Source organism: Anolis sagrei, chromosome 4 (genome assembly GCF_037176765.1).
Source record: "Anolis sagrei isolate rAnoSag1 chromosome 4, rAnoSag1.mat, whole genome shotgun sequence".
NCBI classification, from domain to species: Eukaryota; Metazoa; Chordata; class Lepidosauria; order Squamata; family Dactyloidae; genus Anolis; species Anolis sagrei.
Window position 1 is genome coordinate 15447429 of NC_090024.1, and position 19707 is coordinate 15467135.

General features: G+C 43.1%; 1 protein-coding gene across 1 annotated transcript in view; it reads left to right on the forward strand.

Moving 5' to 3' along the window:
• Positions 1 to 332: 332 nt before the first annotated feature.
• NDRG1 (N-myc downstream regulated 1) overlaps positions 333 to 19707 on the forward strand; it is a 95336-nt gene continuing 75961 nt past the window's right edge. Inside the window, exon 1 of the mRNA XM_060775897.2 lies at positions 333 to 453. Coding sequence (XP_060631880.1) covers positions 431 to 453 — 23 coding nt within the window. The 5' untranslated portion in view covers positions 333 to 430. The remainder of the gene's footprint in view (positions 454 to 19707) is intronic.

The following is a 19707-nucleotide window of genomic DNA, read 5'->3' on the forward strand; positions in this document are numbered from 1 at the left end:
TTCAGCAACTCCCTTCCTGACCCAAATGTCTGCCATTGAACAGATGTCATCTTGTAAGCCTTCCTAAGCAGCTCCATTTTCCAATCAGAATTGTGATGAGAATTATGTTCAGAAAATAATTACAGTCTTTATGTTTTGCTTTTTTTTTGGTGTTGTTGTTGTTTCCAAAAGGGAGTCTTCTCCGCCTGGAAGGGGTGGGGGGAAATGGCCTTGGAGCCTGGCAAAATCGAGGTCAGTGGCTGAGCTGCTACAAATGCCATGACTTGTGCTATGCGTTGCCCTCCCCTCCTCCTCCTCCTCCTCCTCCCCAAAAAAGAGATTTAGTCGAGGCAGCTTTCTGGGACCAAAATCCATTTTTATTGCAGCCAAGGAAGAAAACTCAGGCTACTGGTTGGTCGCCAACGTTAGTGACTGGCCAAAGGAAAAATCAATGCATGCGGCATCGACAACCAGGTAATTTTAAAGAAAAAAATGTTGTGTGCTTTATAGCAAATTGTTGCTAATTTGACATTTTTTCCTCCATCACGGCCGGTTTGAATTTCGAATACTTGAGGCAAGAGGTGTCCTTCCTTCTTCTTTTTACTCCCACTCTTAAGGAGGTTAGGGAGCCATTCTTGTTTACCTTTACGGTAGGTTCCTGTCACTTTAAACTACTCTTCAACAGGTAGAAGGAAAAAATATAACCCCCACATCATGACCATCTCACCACAATATGTCCGCCGATGCACTTTATCTTATGCTTTAGTGATATTCACCCCATTGCTTGTTTCCATCTGAAATTCCCTACCGACACATTACCCTATTCATCCATCTCACCAAAGGGTTTTAAACTTTTATATTTTATCCTATCCCTTGTAACTTGGCCCAGCCCACTGTGTTTAACTGTGTTTTGTATTTCATTTTGTATTAATTTGTTTTCTTTACATTTCATTTGATGTTATTATTTGCTGTATGTACTTTATTTTGATTTGTTGTAATTATTTTGGGCTTGGCCTCGTGTTAACCGCCCCGAGTCCCTGTTGGGGAGATGGTGGCGAGGTATAAATAAAGTATTATTCTTAATATTCTTATTAAACATTATATCGAACCAGTGTGGTTGTCCTCTAGGATGAGTATATAGCAGCGAGAAGAGTGTCCTGTTGAATTTCTAACTGCTGCCATGTAAATAGAGTTGTGTGTGGAACCGTTTTCCTTCATTTCATCCATTCTTTTGATCCCGGCTCCTCACCTTCTTTTCGTGAGCACGTGGCACCCCATGCCTCCTTGTCTTGGAAAAAGAGTGTGTGTCTGTGTGTGTATGTGGTGTGCAAGCCCAGAAAGTGCACGCATCTGCCTGCAACTGAGCACCTCCTCTAGAGTAAGAATGAGAACTTGCCTCCTTGCCTTGTGTGTGCGCATGTGTACGCATGCCCTGAAAGTGGCGTGTGGGGCCAGAAAGTGTGCACACCTGCCTGCAGCCGAGTACCTCTCCTCTAGAGCAGAAACAGGTAAGAAACCTCCATAAAGTGTGGACCTACCTGCAGCTGAGCGCCTCTCCTCTAGAGTAAAACAGCTTCAGTGCTCAGCTTCAATGCTCAAGATGATGGGAAGGGGAGCATGGAAAGCTCCCCCTGCCCAATAATGGGCTGATAGAAAATGGTTCTTCTGGCACCCCTGAGCAAAAACAGATATCAACCAATTATGGGAGGCTCCCAAAAAAAGGATTGGGTTCCCCCACTGAAAGCCAGGACACAAAACAGGTCAAGGTTTACTCCAAAAGCCCAACCCTAGTGAATAGTCTGTTAAAAAATTCATACACTGTGCTGAGTTAATACATATTGATATATTATTGGCATAAAATGTTAGGATGCTTAGAGACTAGGCCTGGGTAACAACGCAAAAATTTGTTTCTAAAATCGATTTGTATTTGGGTTTTTTTTTTTTGTTTCGATATTTAAAATAATTACAAAATTTTCCCTTAAAAAAGTTCGGTATTTACGAAATTTCATTAATATTTACAAAACATTTTGTAAAGATGGCGCCCTTTTTTTTCCATATTTTTTCAATATTTTTTCAATATTTTTTAATTTAATTATTAATTTAGTAGAATAGGGAGGAGAAATTATTATTAAGGAGGGAAGGCAGGCACTCACTCTGGCGGGCCCTCAAGCGCTGCCGCCGAGTCGGGCCCGGCTCCTCCGAAGCAATGCGAAATTGGGAGAAGGGCTCCCCAAAGGCCATCTAGCCCAGCCCTCCGCTAAGGAATTGGGAGAACGAAGCACAGCCCTCCGCTAAGGAATTGGGAGAACGAAGCACACCCACCGCAAAGGTGAGGAAGGAGGGACGGGCCGCCTTCCCGCTGAGGGTCGCTCGCCCTCTCGCTCGCTTGCTCAGCTGGCGCCTTCCCCGCCCTCTCCTCCTCGGGAGAACGAAGCGACGGGCCGCCTTGCTCAGCCGGCGCCTTCCCCGCCCTCTCCTCCTCTTCCTCCTCCTCCTCCTCTTTCAGGCTCTGACTGGCAGAGGAGAGAGAGGAGAGCTCCCAGCAAGCATCTAGCCAAGCCATCTTACGTATTTCCGAAATGGACGGAAATACAAAATTTTTTGGCGCATGCCGTTTCGATATTTAAAAACACTTCCGGGTTTAAAAATAAGTTTTGTAATCGTTTTGTAATTGCTAAAATTAACGAATATTTAACGAATTACAAAATTAACGAACGAAACCGCCCAGGCCTATTAGAGACCTCCAACTGCTGGGAAACTATGTTAATAATTATTGAAATGTTATCATTATTCTACTACAATATTGTTTAAATTTTGACCAAGCTCTTGTTCCATCTGTGTTTGATCCCTTGACCTCATTACCCTCTTAGATAGTGAGAACCAGGAATGCATTTTCTCTGCAGTATTTCTTCTCAAATCCTTATGTACTCAAACTGTGCTGCACAAACATTTTTGGGTTACAACCTTCCCATTCTCCTTCTGATGAAAGTCAAAACAACATACGGTCAAAACCTCACAAGTTCTCACAAGTTATCTTTTGGACTATAGCTCCCAGAATCTCCAAGCCAGCAGGGCTGAAGCGGTAACATCTCCTGTCAAAATATTCCCTCACCTGCATAATATCCACAGTCAGACAAGGGGTGGAGAAAGAAAATATAGAAATGGCATTCCATAAGTCAATAGGTCACTTGGGGGAGTGCAGAGGGTGTAGACTGTACTGGCTTCAACATAGGAGGTGACACCAGAATAACCATCAATGCAATTTTTCTGGGGTGTTTCAGCAGAAATAAAATTTTAAAATAAGAACATCCTTGTTGCAATTTTTATAACCATGCAGCCATTTTTCATAAGCCCTGCTTCAATACATGGCTAAAACTTTGAAGACTGTTCGGAAGCTTCAAATGGTCCAACGAGCAACAGTCGGATTGCTCACAGGGAGCACACAACTCCCCTATTACATCAAGTCCAGTGCCTGCCAGTCTGCTACCAAGCACAATTCAAAGCTTTAGCCTATAAAGCCCTATGGTTCCAGCCCAGGTTACCTGCCCAAACGTATCTCCATCTATGAACCATCTCAGAGGTTAAGATCATCTGAAGACCCTGCTCTCAGTCCCACCTCCTTCACAAGCATAGTTGGTGGGGAGAAGAGACGGGGCCTTCTCAATGGTGGCCCCTTAGCTGTGAAATTCCATTCCCAGTGATATTTAATCAACTACTTCCCTCCTAGCCTTCAGAAAAAAGTTAAATCACGGCTATTGATTTATTTATTTACAGTAGGGGACTCAGGGTGGTTTACAATGCACATTTGCATGGCAAACATTCAATGCCATTCGACATACAACATATATAGACAGACACAGAGGCAATTTAACATTCCAGCTTTCCGGCTTCATGAGGGTATGCTAGATTCCGGCCACAGGGGCAGCTGCCTCTTCACCATCCACTTTTGACACCGAATCCTTGATGGAGTACTTCCTCATTCTTCTGCACACTGGACTGGATGGCCCATGAGGTCTCTTCCAACTCTTTGATTCTATGATTCTATAATGCAATATTCCTGCTTCTTGGCAGGGGGTTGGACTGGATGGCCCATGAGGTCTCTTCCAACTCTTTGATTCTATGATTCTACACTGCTGAAAGGTTTTATAGTGTCGTAAATTAGTCAAATTAGCCTCCCCACATAAAGTGGTACCTAAATTTCCTACTTGACAGATGCAACTGTCTTTTGGGCTGCATAAGTCAACAGCACGCTAGACTATTAATGGTTGGGAGCTCACTCTGACACCAAGGATGGCTTTGAAATCATGACCTCTCGGTCAATAGTGATTTAATGCAATTGGCTTACTAATTAGCTGTACCACAGCCCGGTCCTATGGGATCGAGCTTTTGGAGAGTAACTGCAGAGAAATAAACGAATGCGGAATCTGTGAAATGACAACTGGAATGACTCTGGACTACGATCTTGGATGATGTGATTTTAATAATTGGTGTAATTGTTTGATGTTTTAACTCTTCGGATTTAATGTAAATGTTTACTTAATTGTATATTTTAAGGCATTGAATTATTGCTGATATGTAAAACTGCTGTGAGTCCTCTTTGGGGTTGAGAAAGGCGGCGTACAAATGTAGTAAATAAATAAATAAATCCTTGTACATTTATGAACCTTTTCATGTGCACCCGGTCTAGTTCTGGGACTGCAAATCATGGCATGTTTCTGCAAAACAAATAAGATATCTTTATTAAATCTGAACTATCCTTGATATCTAAGGTTAAATAAATAAAATCACCCCAAAACTAGCTCAAAGAAATCTCCAGACCAGGCTTGGCCATAATTACTAATTAACTCCTAATTGGTCCATTAATTAGCTCCTTCCCGCAGTATGCTGATCAGGAGCTGTCTAGACTGCATTTATTCTGCTCTGTTTGCATATCTCATCTCCTGCTCGACCTTAAAGATCGCTTTGGAGCATCATCGTCTTTTTTTCAAACCATCAAATCATTGGGACAAACAGACTTCAACAGGCAAAACATTCCTCACCTGGGTTGTTGTATGTTTTTTCGGGCTATATGGCCATGGTGTAGTGGCATTCTCTCCTGACGTTTCGCCTGCATCTATGGCAAGCATCCTCAGAGGTAGCTACCTCTGAGGATGCTTGCCATAGATGCAGGCAAAACGTCAGGAGAGAATGCCTCTAGACCATGGCCATATAGCCCGAAAAAACATACAACAACCCAGTGATTCCGGCCATGAAAGCCTTCGACAATACATTCCTCACCTACTGAATTCCTGCTTCTCTCATGGAGTGGGTGAAAAACATAGGAGTTATAACAAGGAAAATAAAGAGGCAGACGGAACGTGGCCCCATGAAGCATTCTAGGCAATTTTGCTTTCCTTGCCAATTTGGAATTGCCACTTTCTATGCACTTTATAGGTAAGACATATGTAAGCGATAACCAGGCATGCAGCCCAAGAGGTTTCTCCCATAAAATATCCAAAACCAAAAGAATCATAGAATCACAGAGTTGAAAGAGACCTCATGGGCCATCCAGTCCAACCCCCTGCCAAGAACCAGGAATATCACATTCAAATCACCCCCAACAAATGGCCAGCTGGCCTCTGCTTAAAAGGCCCCAAAGAAGGAGCCTCCACTACACTCTGGGGCAGAGAGTTCCACTGCTGGACAGCTCTCACAGTTAGGAAGTTCTTCCTCATGTTCAGGTGGAGACTCCTTTCCTGTAGTTCCACATCCTAGTCTCCAGGGCAGCAGAAAACAACATTGCTCCCTCTTCCCTATGACTTCTCCTCACATATTTATACATGGTCTTCATAATTTATTTATTATTTATTTGCAGTATTTATATTCTGCCCTTCTCACCCCACAGGGGACTCAGGGCAGATTACAATGTACATATAAAGGCAGACATTCAATGCCAAAGACACACAACATATATAGACAGACACTCAGAGGCTATTTAAAATTCCAGCTTCTGGCCACCAGGGGAGCTGTTGCTTCACCACCCGTTTGTGACACTGATGAAGTACTTTCCTCATTCTTTGCATACTTCCTGGAGATTTTTATGGCCTCATAAATCAGATAAATTAGCCTCCGCACATAAGTGGTACCTAAATTTCCTACTTGACAGATGCAACTTTCTTTCAGGCTGCAAAGGTCGATAACAAGCTACACAATTTTGGTCGGGAGTTTACTTCGACCCGGGCTGGCTTCGAAATCATGACCTTTTGGTCAGTAGTGATCTTAATGCAGCTAACTCCCAGCCAGCTGTGCCACAGCCCCGGTGCATCATGTCTCCTCTCAGCCTTCTCTTCTGCAGGCTAAACATGCCCAGCTTTTTAAGCCGCTCCTCATAGAGCTTGTTCTCTAGATCCTTGATCATTTTAGCCACCCTCTTCTGGACACATTTCAGTTTGTCAATTGCAGTGCCCAGAATTGGACACAGTGTGATTTCAGGTGTGGTCTGACCAAGTCAGAATAGAGGAGTAGCATGACTTGCCTGGATCTAGACACTAGACTCCTATTAATACAGGCCAAAATCCAATTGACTTTTTATGCCACCGCATGACGTTGTTGGCTCATGTTTAACTTATTGTCCTCAAGGACTCCCAAGATCTTTTTCACTGTTGAGCCGGGCATTGTCCCTCATTCTGTATCTTTGCATTTCATTTTTTTCTGTCTAAGTGGAGTATCTTGCATTTGTTCCTGCTGAACTTCATTTTGTTAGTTTTGGTCCATCTCTCTAATCTGTTAAAATCAGTTTGAATTCTGCTCCTGCCTTTCATCTGTTTCCTCTGTTAGGTTTTGCTCGTTAAACAATTGTTATATATAGAAATAAAAGAAGGAAGAGCATCTTCTGTGAAATGCAAGATACTCCATTTTGGCAGGAAAAACGAAATGCAAAGATACAGAATGGGGGACAATGCCTGGCTCAAGAGCAATACGTGTGAAAAAGATCTTGGAGTCCTCGTGGACAACAAGTTAAACATGAGCCAACAATGTGATGTGGTGGCAAAAAAAGTCAATGGGATTTTGGCCTGCATCAATAGGAGCAGAGTGTCTAGATCTAGGGAAGTGATGCTACCCCTCTATTCCGCTTTGGTTAGACCATACCTGGAATATTGTGTCCAGTTCTGGGCACCACAATTCAAGAGAGATATTGACAAGCTGGAATGTGTCCAGAGGAGGGCGACTAAAATGATCAAGGGTTTGGAGAACAAGCCCTATGAGGAGCGGCTTAAGGAGCTGGGCATGTTTAGCCTGAAGAAGAGAAGGCTGAGAGGAGATATGATAGCCATGTATAAATATGTGAGAGGAAGCCACAGGGAGGAGGGAGCAAGCTTGTTTTCTGCTTCCCTGGAGACTAGGACGCGGAACAATGGCTTCAAACTACAAGAGAGGAGATTCCATCTGAACACGAGGAAGAACTTTCTGACTGTGAGAGCCGTTCAGCAGTGGAACTCACTGCCCCGGAGTGTGGTGGAGGCTCCTTCTTTAGAAGCTTTTAAACAGAGGCTGGATGGCCATCTGTCAGGGGTGATTTGAATGCAATATTCCTGCTTCTTGGCAGGGGGTTGGACTGGATGGCCCATGAGGTCTCTTCCAACTCTTTGATTCTATGATTCTATGAAATGTACAGTGTGCCTGCCATCCTCCCGATAACACAAGACCAGTTCTATAATGATGCCTAAGAGCAATCCCATCTATAGCATTTCTATAAGTTTCTCGATCTGACGTCCGTGGATGGAACCACTGCAGAATGCAAAACTAAAGGAGACCATCAAAAGGCTGCACAGTCTAGCAAAAGAGTTTGTCAAAATTCAATGTATGTTTTAACGAATTTGATCAATGAAAGTGTAAAGAGGGCAGTTGGAACAGAAGGATGTTTTGTGAGTATAAGCAAGTCATACTTCCTGTTAAAAATACTATTCAAATACAAATGAGTTTCAACATTCTTGCTTCTGTGGTTTAGTTTATGCTTCCCTTGTAACAGTTTCGGGCATTGCTATCAGTTATTTGTAAACAGTTTTTGTTAAGGACAGTATCTGCTGCTCCAAGGTCACCTGTGAGGCTGAGCACAACTTGAAAAGGGCATTGTACTCTAGTGCTTTGAAGCAATTGGTTTGCCCTCAAGACTGTAGAGCAGTGGTTCTCAACCTTCCTAATGCCACGGCCCCTTAATACAGTTCCTCATGTTGTGGTGACCCCCAACCACAAAATTATTTTCATTGCTACTTCATAACTGTAATTTTGCTACTGTTATGAATCATAATGTTTTCATTCAGTGGACCAAATGTGGCACAATTACCCAATATGCCCAAATTTGAATTCTGGTGTGGTTGGTGGAAGGGATTGATTTTGTTATTTGGGAGTTGTAGTTGCTGGGATTTATAGTTCTCGTACAATCAAAGAGCATTCTGAACTGCACCGACGGAATTGAACCGAACTTGGCACACAAAATTCCCATGATCAACAGCAAACACTGGAAAGGTTTAGTGGGCATTGACCTTGAGTTTTGGAGCTGTAGTTCACCTACATCCAGAGAGTACTGTGGACTCAAACAATGATGGATCTGTACTAAACTTGGTACAAATACTCGATATGCACAAATGTGAACACTGGTAGAGTTTGTGGAAAATATACCTTAACATTTAGGAGTTGTGGTTGCTAGAATTTTTAGTTCATCTACAGTCAAAGAGCATTCTGAACCCCACCAATGATAGAACTGAGCCAATTTCCCACACAGAAACCCCATAGCCATCAGAAAATACTGTGTTTTCTGGGGGTCTTTGGTGACCCCTCTAACACCCCCTCGTGACCCCCCCCCCCCGACCACCAGGTTGAGAAACACTGTGGAGGATTCTGTTGTTTTTAGGCCTAGGCTCCAGAGTAATCTTTTCCATTAATTGAAGTCAGTTTCCCAAGTTAGGTGGTTGAGTTAGAGCCCATCCAGACAGTCCCAAAACATGGGACCTATCTCCAAGCAACGCTTCTGGTAAAAGAAAATTAATGCAGAGTAAACCAAGGTTTCCCTGACTGTGAGAGCCGTTCAGCAGTGGAACTCTCTGCCTCGGAGTGTGGTGGAGGCTCCTTCTTTGGAAGCTTTTAAACAGAGGCTGGATGGCCATCTCTCAGGTGCTTGGAATGTGATTTTCCTGCTTCTTGGCAGGGGGTTGGACTGGATGGCCCATGAGGTCTCTTCCAACTCTTTGATTCTATGATTCTATGATTCTAATGAGGTGCTGAACCTGTGGGGACTATCTGCACTATTTGCACACAATGTGAAAGAAGCCTCAATGAATGATCAATGAAACTTTTCATGCTGTTCTGGACAGATGAGAAACAAAATCAAAGAGGGCAGAAAGAGGATCAGAATCCTGAATACAACTTTTCAACAGCTTTTGCCCAGGGACAAACATAATTGCTGTAATCATCAGCAGAGGGAAACAGAAGATGGAAATAGAAAAATAAAAACAGAGAGGCTTCTTTGATAATATCCGATAAAGCAAAGGGAATTTAAACCAATAGTGAGGCTGCTCTACTATAATCAGGGAACACGTTGCATGACACAGTTGAAATAAGAAGTAGAATGGCCAAGTAGAATGGAAACGATATACCTACGAACTATATAAAATAGATGAAGAAATAACAGATTAGTTGTAGTAAGACCTGTTAGAAGATGAACCCACACTTTTAGAAACTAAAGTGGAAGCTGAACTCAGGACACCTGGAAAAAAAATAAGTCACCAGGAAGAAATGGTTAGTAATAGAGATGCTTCAGGTATTTATTTATTTATTGTGTCATCAGCAACCATACCATTGTATTACATTTCTAACAGAACAAAACAAACAAACAGATAAAAAAACACAGATTTTGCAAATTTGGTAGTTGATTAAATGTCCTTTGACCAGTATCTGGCCACTTGGAGTGCCTCTGGTGTTTCCGCAAGAAGGTCCTCCATTGTGCATGTCGCAGGGCTCAGGTTGCATTGCAGCAGGTGGTCTGTGGTTTGTTCTTCTCCGCACTCGCAATATCGTGGATTCAACTTTGTAGCCCAATTTCTTAAGATTGTCTCTGCATCTCATGGTCCCAGAGCGCAGTCTATTCAGTGCCTTCCAAGTCGCCCAGTCTTCTGTGTGCCCAGGGGGGAGTCTCTCATCTGGTATCACCCATGGATTGAGGTGCTGGGTTTGAGCCTGCCACTTTTGGACTCTCGCTTGCTGAGGTGTTCCAGCGAGTGTCTCTGTAGATCTAAGAAAACTATTTCTTGATTGAAGTCATTGATGTGCTGGCCGATACCCAAACAAGGGATGAGCTGGAGATGTCACTGCCTTGGTCCATTCAGGTTACAGATAAAGAATCTACTCTGGCTTAACTAAATTCTGTCAACAACTATGGAAAATAAAAGACTGACACACAGATTTGAAACCCTCAATATAAATTCCAGACCTCAGAGAAGGGTATTCTAGGGATTGCAGCAACCACAGCATGATTGCATTAATCTTCCATGTTTGCGAAGATATGCTTAAAATGCTATATAAAAACCTTTACTCTAAACGGAGCAAGAAATGGCAGTTGTCTAAGTAGGGTTCTGGGAAGGATAAAGCACTAGGGATCATAGTCATAGAGTCATATAGTTAGAAGTGACCGCCAGGACCATCCAGTCCAATCCCTGGACATGCAGGGAAAGCACAATCAAAGTATTGTCAACAAATGGCCACCCAGCCTCTGTTTAAAAACCTTCAGAGAAGGAAACTGCACCGTATTCTAAGACAGTGTTTTCTCAACCTTCCTAATGCCACAACCCCTTCACATGTCCCTCATGTTGTGATGACCCCCAACCATAAAATTATTTTCGTTGCTACTTCATAACTGTAATTCTGCTACTGTTATGAATTGTAATGTAAATATCGGATATACAGGATGTATTTTCATTCACTGGACCAAATTTGGCACAAATATTTAATACACCTAAATTTTAATACTAATGGGTTGGGGGGGGGGATTGATTTTTTCATTTGGGAGTTGTAGTTGCTGGGATTTATAGTTCACCTACAATCAAAGAGCATTATGAACTCCACCAACAATGGAATAAAACCAAACTTGACACACAGAACTCCCATGACCAACAGAAAATACTGGAAAGGTTTGGTGGGCATTGACCTTGAGTTTTGGAGTTGTAGTTCATCTACATCCAGAGAGCACTGTGGACTCAGACAATGATGGATCTGGACCAAACTTGGCACGGATACTCAATATGCCCAAATGAGAACACTGGCAGAGTTTGGGGGAAAACAGACCTTGACATTTCGGAGTTATAGTTGCTGGGATTTATAATTCACCTACAATCAATGAGCATTCTGAACCCCACCAATGATAGAATTGGGCCAAACTTCCCACACAGAAGCCCCATGACCAGGCATGTAGCGGGGGGGGGGGGGGGGCTTGAGGGGCTTCAGCCCCCCCCCCCCCCCTGAAATTCTCATGGTGGTTTGCGAAAAGGCCTTACTGGTGCATTATTTAAACTGTTATGTTTATTCATATCATGATCTGATCACCATACTCAATATATCCCATATGCATGGGGGTATTGGGGTAATGATACAAAAGGTTTGCTAGGCTAGACCCTCTTTCACTCAGACTCAGCCCCCCCCCCCAAAACTCAGCCCCCCAACCCCCCCTGAAATTTTTTTACCCCCCCCCCCCCCCGAAATGAAATCCTGGCTACGGGCCTGCCCATGACCAATAGAAAGTACTGTGTTTTCTGATGGTCTTTGGCGACCCCGCTAGGGGTCCCGACCCCCAGACTGAGAAACGCTGCTCTAAGGCATTATATTCCAGAATCAAAAACTTTCAGGATGTTTCTCCTAATATTAAGATGGAATATATTTTCCTACAGTCTGCAAATCTGTGCTGGATAATGGGTTCACCAAACAATTTCAGAAGAAAACCAGCCTGTACTTTATAGCAAAACTTTTGATTTTGTAGCTCATGAAAAGTATGGGTTTTCTTAAATGTGTGCGCCACAATTTATGCCCATTCTGGTGCAAAACCTCTTCTTCGGACCAGAGTCTATTTGTTTGGACAGAATATGAAGAAATGGAATAGATTGCAGTTGGCATGGGGGCCAGACAAGGCTGCATTCTATCTGCTTAACTTGTCCATGAAGCATATCATATGTAAAACATGATTAGATTCGGAGAAAAGAAGCATGAAAATTGAAGGAAAAAAAACATCAACAAGTCCTGGAGGAGTGAGAACTAAAGGCCAAGATAAGTAAAATGAGTCTGTCATCCTTCGGCCATATCATGAGAAGACATGACTCACTTGAAAAGACAATAATATTTGGTAAGATGGAAGGAAGTAGGAAAAGGGAATGGCTGCATTATGTTGGATAGACTCAATCAAGGAAATATTATTTATTTATTTATTTATTTCGGTTGCTTCTACCCCGCCCTTCTCACCCCGGCAGGGACACAGGGCGGCTTACAAAAGCGAGGCACAATTCGATGCCCACAGTATATAACAACAATAAGACAATAACATCAGTTAACAAAACAGCAGCTTTAACAATAACATCAATTAACAAGAAATAGTAATTATTATAAGGCAAAAACAACCATAAAACCAATAAAACCAATACAAACCATTTTCCTCATTGACGGTCAGCGCTTCACAATCTCATAGTTCAATTCCAATTCCACACTTATCAGTCCTTTCGGTCCTATCCATCTGGTTATCCGCATCTAGTTGTCAGATTGCCCAAAGGCCTGGTCCCACAACCACATCTTCACATTCCTCCTGAAGGAGAGGAGGGATGTTGATGCCCTAATTTCCCCCAGAAGCGAGTTCCACAGGTGAGGGGCCACCACTGAGAAGGCCCTGCTCCTCATCCCCACCAGTCTCACTTGTGTTAGTGGTGGCGTCGAGAGCAGGGCCTCCCCAGATGATCTCAGATTCCGAGGTGGGACATAGAGGGAGATACGTTAGGACAGATACACTGGACCGGAACCGTAAAGGGTTTTGTAGGTCAAAACCAGCACCTTGAATTGTGCTCAGAACTGAACCGGCAGCCAGTGGAGCTGACACAGCAGGGGGGTGGTGTGCTTCCTGTATGTCACTCCAGTAAGCAATCTGGCTGTCGCTCGCTGGACCAGTTGGAGTTTCCGAACAGTCTTCAAGGGCAACCCCACATAGAGTGCGTTGCAGTAGTCTATTTGGGATGTAACAAGAGCGTGGACCACTGTGGCCAGATCAGACTTCCCAAATAATGATCATGAATCTGCAGGATCTGAGCAAGTCTGATGTTGATAGTGTGACTTTGTGGTCTTTCAGTCAAAGTAGTTAAGATGACAACAATATTTCTTGAGTGGTGTGTTTTAAATTGTGAATTACAGTGAGTATCTTTGGATAGAAAATTACCATCAGAATACTTAGAAATAAATGGAAACTACTAGGGAGTCTATTCATAAAAATTGACATGAAAATTGAATAGCAGTGGATTGAAGTTTATATCTGTATAATTTTAATTTTTTTTTGCTGATGTTGAAATGCATGAATCTGTATTTGTGTATAGACCGATATCTTATTCTCCCAGCTCTCGTAGATAAAAACATACTCCTAGTGGGTTGTTGTAGGTTTTTTGGGGGCTATATGGCCATGTTCTAAAGACATTGTCTCCTGACGTTTCGCCTGCATCTATGGCAAACATCCTCAGAGGTAGTGAGGTCTGTTAGATGCAGGCGAAACATCAGGAGAAAATGCCTTTAGAACATGGCCATATAGCCCGAAAAAACCTACAACAACCCAGTGATTCCGGCCATGAAAGCCTTCGACAATACATACTCCTAGTGGTTAGGCATATATCCTCAGAAGGGAACATGGGACTCTGAAGAAAGGAAGCCAAGTGTTTTCCCTTCCAATCTGATATTAATGTTGGCCACATTAACTGGAGGATTCTGAATGTTGTGGTCTGGAAAAGCAACTTTTAGCACCTACGGACTCACCACCAAGACACTGAACTTGGAGGACCATCATCTTCAGGCTATGAGGGATCACCTAAGTAAGTTAGTTTCCAAGGTTTGCTTCTAACCAGAGGTCATATCCATCCAGTGTGTGACTTTGCAGAACTCCAAGAAGGAATGTTTCCTTATATGTTTTCCAACAAGCATGATATTTGAACCGCATAATTAATCCTTGGCCGCTCCAGTACATAAACAGGAGTGCAGTGTTTGACTTGACACGATGATGGTGCTTTGTAACTGAAGCAGCCGAGTGCCTTGACCTTTTTATACAAACACTTTTACCATGGCAGAATTGAAGTCCTTTCTTAAGAAACAAAGGAGAGGGAAAGAGAGTTGAAGGAGGGAAACATTTACCCCTTATTTCATGTCTGCTTGTCTCCAGGTCATGTTGTTCTTTGCCAGAACTAGTTAAGGAGCTTGTACCTTGTCAGAGACAATTTGAGGGGTTAGTCAACACCCTGAATGTTGAGTTGCCAAACTATATCCCCAAGCCTTCCTCATCATTGCATTTCCTGCTTAAGGCTGCTGGGAGGTGCAATTCAGCAACATCTGGGGGATCACAATTGAACTGACCCTAGTTAAATGCATGGGAAGCAAAATCAGAGTTGGAAGAGATCTCGTGGGCCATCCAGTCCAACCCCCCTGCCAAGAAGCAGGAAAATCACATTCAAAACACCCCCAACAGATAGCCATCCAACCTATGCTTAAAAGCCTCCAAAGGAGCCTCCGCCACCTTCCAACAGATAGCCATCCAACCTATGCTTAAAAGCCTCCAAAGAAGGAGCCTCTGCCACCATCCAGGGCAGAGAGTTCCACTGCTGAACAGCTCTCACAGTCAGGAAGTTCTTCCTAATATTCAGATGGAATCTCCTTTCCTGTAGATTGAATCCATTATTCCGTGTCCTAGTCTCCAGGGCAGCAGAAAACAAGTTTGCTCCATCTTCCTTTTGACTTCCTCTCACATATTCCTACATGGCCCTCATCATGTCTCCTCTCAGACTTCTCTTCTGCAGGCTAAACATGCCCAGTTCTTTAAGCCGCTCCTCATAGGGCTAACTCTAACCGCCATAGGGCGAATTCTAACCCTCTCCAGATCCTTGATCATTTTGGTCACCCTCCTCTGGACACATTCCAGCTTGTCAACATCTTCCTTCAATTGTGGTGCCCAGAATACGACACAGTATTCCAGGTGTAGTCTGACCAAGGAAGATTAGAGGTTTCAGTTTTCAAGAATCCACAATTTCAATCTTTTCCTCCACTTTTTTCCATTTTTGTGAGAAGTGAGCAACAGGATTTTTGTATTTGTCATGATTCCTAAAATTTGGTTCTCCAGTAGTTTTGTACTTCAACTCCCAGAAGCCACAGCCAGCTTGTACAATGGTTAGGAGTTCTGGGAACTGAAGTCCAAAACACCTAGATGACCACAGTTTGGAAATCACTGCTCTGACAGAAAGGCAGTTCAAATTATCACACAGATGTTGTTTGTACACGTATGCTCCTATCTTATAGCAAGGCTGAGTTTCCTTGAGCCTGGGGGCTTCCAGATGTTCTCAACTGCAGCCCCCAGTACTTCTCTGTGTGGCTATGCTGACTAGGGATGTTTGGAGTTGCAATGCAAGAATATGTGAAGGGCCACAGAATTCCCACCCTTACTATAACCCTTCAACCCCATTGGACTTCAACCTCCCTTAGCCCTGGTCAGCATAGCAATTATCAAGGGATTGTAAGAATTATAGCCCAAAAATATTTGCAGGGCTAAGTATTTCTGCTAACCCTGGGCTATAGGAACACATTGTAAAATTATCTCAATGCAAACACACCCCAGGGCTTATTTCTAGCCACTGACAGTTTGCCTAGAATCTAGCCTTTTTGCAGTGGTGCATAGTTTTGCCAGGCCAGGGCTAACCTAAAGGTAAAGGTTTTCCCTTGACATTAAGTCTAGTTGTGTCCGACTCTGGGAAGTGGCGATCATCTCCATTTCTAAGCCGAAGAGCTGGTGTTTTCCTTAGACACCTCCAAGGTCATGTGGCTGGCATGACTGCATGGAGTGCCGTTACCTTCCTGCAGAAGTGTTACCTATTGATCTACCCACATTTGCATGTTTTTGAACTGGTAGGTTGGCAGAAGCTGGGGCTAACAGTGGGAGCTCACCCAGCTACCCAGATTCAATCCAATGACCTGTCAGAAAGTTCAGTAGCTTAGCAGTTAAACCTGTTGTGCAACTGGGGGGAAGGTTGGCAGAAGCTGGGGCTAACAGTGGGAGCTCACCCAGCTACCCAGATTCAATCCAATGACCTGTCAGTCAGAAAGTTCAGTAGCTTAGCGGTTAAACCTACTGTGCAACTGGGGGATCCCTTTTGCTATATATATATATATATATATATATATATATTCTCCTGAAATACAACTTATTTATGAAATATTTTATCCTGCCTTTTCTCATGAGCTCTCCAAGCAGCAGACAGATGACCTATATAAGCTAATTAAAACAATGCTTCAAAACCTAATAATTTAAACACAATAAAAACATATCACACTTTTAAAAAAGCTTTAAAAGACTGAAAATGCTTGAAAACCATGTTCGTGCTCAAAAGTAAACTAGGATTCAGTAAAAAAAAGCCATATCTTGAATGGATGACAAAAAAGAGGGCGTTCCACAACTGGGACATTAGAGTCAAGAAAGACAAGGGCTGGAATTCATAAGTACTGTACCTATTGATCTACTCACATTTGCATGTTTTTGAACTGCAAGGTTGGCAGAAGCTGGGGCTAACAGTGGGAGCTCACCAAGCTCCCTGGATTCGAACCACTGACCTTTTGGTCAGCAAGTTCAGCAGCCCAGCAGTCACTGGGGGGGGGGGGGTCCTAGAACTAATGTAGGCTCTGAAATTTAGGGGAAAACCAGATACCTGATAATGTGATTGTTACCAATACTGGGCTCTCCAAGTGCCCGAATTTGGCAGAGACAAGCCTGATTATATCTTTTTTTTTTCATTTCACTTGTTCAGCTGCATTTCAAACATTTTGCTCTCCCCTTCCTGCTTTCCCCTTTTGTTCTCTTCTTACTATGATTGGTGCAAAGTGAGTGCAAAGTGCAAAGGTAGTTTGTATTCAGAAGGAGAAAGAATTGGACAGAAGGCAGCTTTCCCTTCTTAGCAGACTCGTGCAAAATACATTACCTCTCCTAGCATATCTGTTGTTGATCATTAATGCCTGCCATCTTAGCCATGTTTAAAATTCCTTAGCCATGTATGTCCCAGGCTAGAGAAACTGAGTTAGAGAACTCAGCTTTCCAATAAAAATAAGTTTAAAAATCAGCAAAACATTGGCTCACATAATGTTCAAAGCCGCCCTCTCACCGTGAGATTCTTCCCTATCTCCCTGAAGGAGAAAACACCCGAGAACCCAAATGATGGGTCTTTGTGGATGTATCTGTACTGGAGAATGAATGCATTTCACATCACTTGAAGTCCCATGTCTCAATGCTATGGAATCCTGGGATTTCCAATTTGATGCGCCACCAGCACTCTCTGGCACAGAAAGCTAAAGACCTTTTCAAACTATAACTCCCATGGTAAAGCATTGAAGTCATGGCAGTTCAGGTGGTGGCAGGTTGCATTAATTTTATAGTGGTCATTCAGGGAACAGACTTTCCTAAACTTGCAGCATGTAGCTTACAGCTCTTTCAGTTGTCCTGTTACAACTATAGTTTTCTACCTTTCTAATGCAGTGACCCTTTAATACAGTTCCTCATGTTGTAGTGACCCCCAACCAAAAAATTATTTTCATTGCTGCTTCATAATGGTAATTTTGCTACTGTTATGAATCGTCATGTAAATTTTTGATATGCAGGATGTACTTTCATTCACTGGGCCAAATTTGGCACAAATACCCAATACTCCAAAATCTGAATGCTAGTGGGATTGGGGAGGGGGCTGATTTTGTCATATGGGACTTGTAGTTGCTGGGATTTATAGTTCACCTACAACCAAAGAGCATTCTGATCCCCATCAACGATGGAATTGAACCAGATTTGGCACACAGAACTCCCATGACCAACAGAACATACTGGAAAGGTTTGGTGGGAATTGATCTTGAGTTTTGGAGTTGTAGTTCACCTACATCCAGAGAGGACTGTGGATTCAAACAATGATGGATCTGGACCAAACTTGGCACGGATACTCAATGTACCCAATTGTGAACACTGGTGAAGTTTGGGGGAAAATAGACTTGACATTTGGGAGTTGTAGTTGCAGGGATTTATAGTTCACCTACAATCAAAGAGCATTCTGAACCCCACCAATGATAGAATTGGGCCAAACTTGCCACACAGAACCACCATGACCAACAGAAAATGCTGTGTTTTGTGATGACCTTTGGCAACCCCTCTGACACCCCCTTGCAACCATCCTCAGGGATCCTGAACCCCAAGTTGAGAAACACTCCCTTACAAGTTCTTGCAAGGATGTGGAAGGAGGATTCCGTGCCCTTCTTGGATTGCTAAAGCTTGGCTGTGTTTGTTGATACTGCAAATGCCATATGGTCTCCTTGCCATATTTACACTGGAGAGATCACAAAATCATACTCCCAAGCTTTGCATATCCTGCACATTAACTAAGTAATTAGATGGGCTGTTCCATGAAAACTGTAGTAATATTTGTAGGATTGCATGGTGCAATGGTTTGAATGTTGTACTACCACTCTGGAAACCAGGCCCTGAATCCTCATTCAGACATGGAAACTCACTGGGTGACCTTGGCCAAGTTGCATGCTGTCAAACTCACAAGGAGGGCAATAGCAAACCCCTTCTGAACAAATCTTGCCAAGAAAACCCCATGATGTGGTCATCATAAGACAGAAACAACTTGAGGGCACGAAGCAACATTTGCAGCTGACCCCTTCTGTTATGCAAGCTTGCAAAAACTGGGGTTGAATTCCTGACCCACTGCAATCAATAGCCCTCGTGGATCTGATCCGGGTTGGAATTCCACCACAGCCATGAAAGTAGTTGAAAACTTTACCAGATAAGCCTGAGACAAAGTAAACATGGGCTGGAAATGATTAGCTCGCTTAATCCCATTTTTCAACCACAACAATGTCTTTTATTTGGAAATTGTTCCAACACCGCTAGACCTCAAGTGTGTGACTGCAATTAACTTTTATGGTATGGCACTTTGATCCCTGTTCCCCACCCCCATGCCGCCTTCTCTAAAGGAAAAGATTGACTATAAAATGTGGTTACTCTTTAAGCTTTTTGACATAGTTGCCAAATGAAAGCTAGGTGCACATGAGAGAAACAAGCCAGTCAACAAAAACCAACACTACTTGCAATTCTTGTCCTTCTTTACCTGGCTATAAAATGATTATACTCAATGAAATTTAAAAGACAGCTAGTGTTGAGCATTGGACTATGACTCTGGAGACCAAGGTCCAAACCTTCTCTTGGCCACAGCCCAATGCTCAAGCCCCTATACCATGCTGGCCCTCTACACCATGTTGAATTACCTTCGGCAAGTCAGATACTTTCAGCCACATAAAACTTTATGATGGGGTTGCTTTAGGCTAGTGATTCTCAACCTGTGGATCCCCAGATGTTTTGGCCTTCAACTCCCAGAAATCCTAACAGCTGGGAAACTGGCTAAGATTTCTGGGAGTTGTAGGCCAAAATACCTGAGGATCCACAGGTTG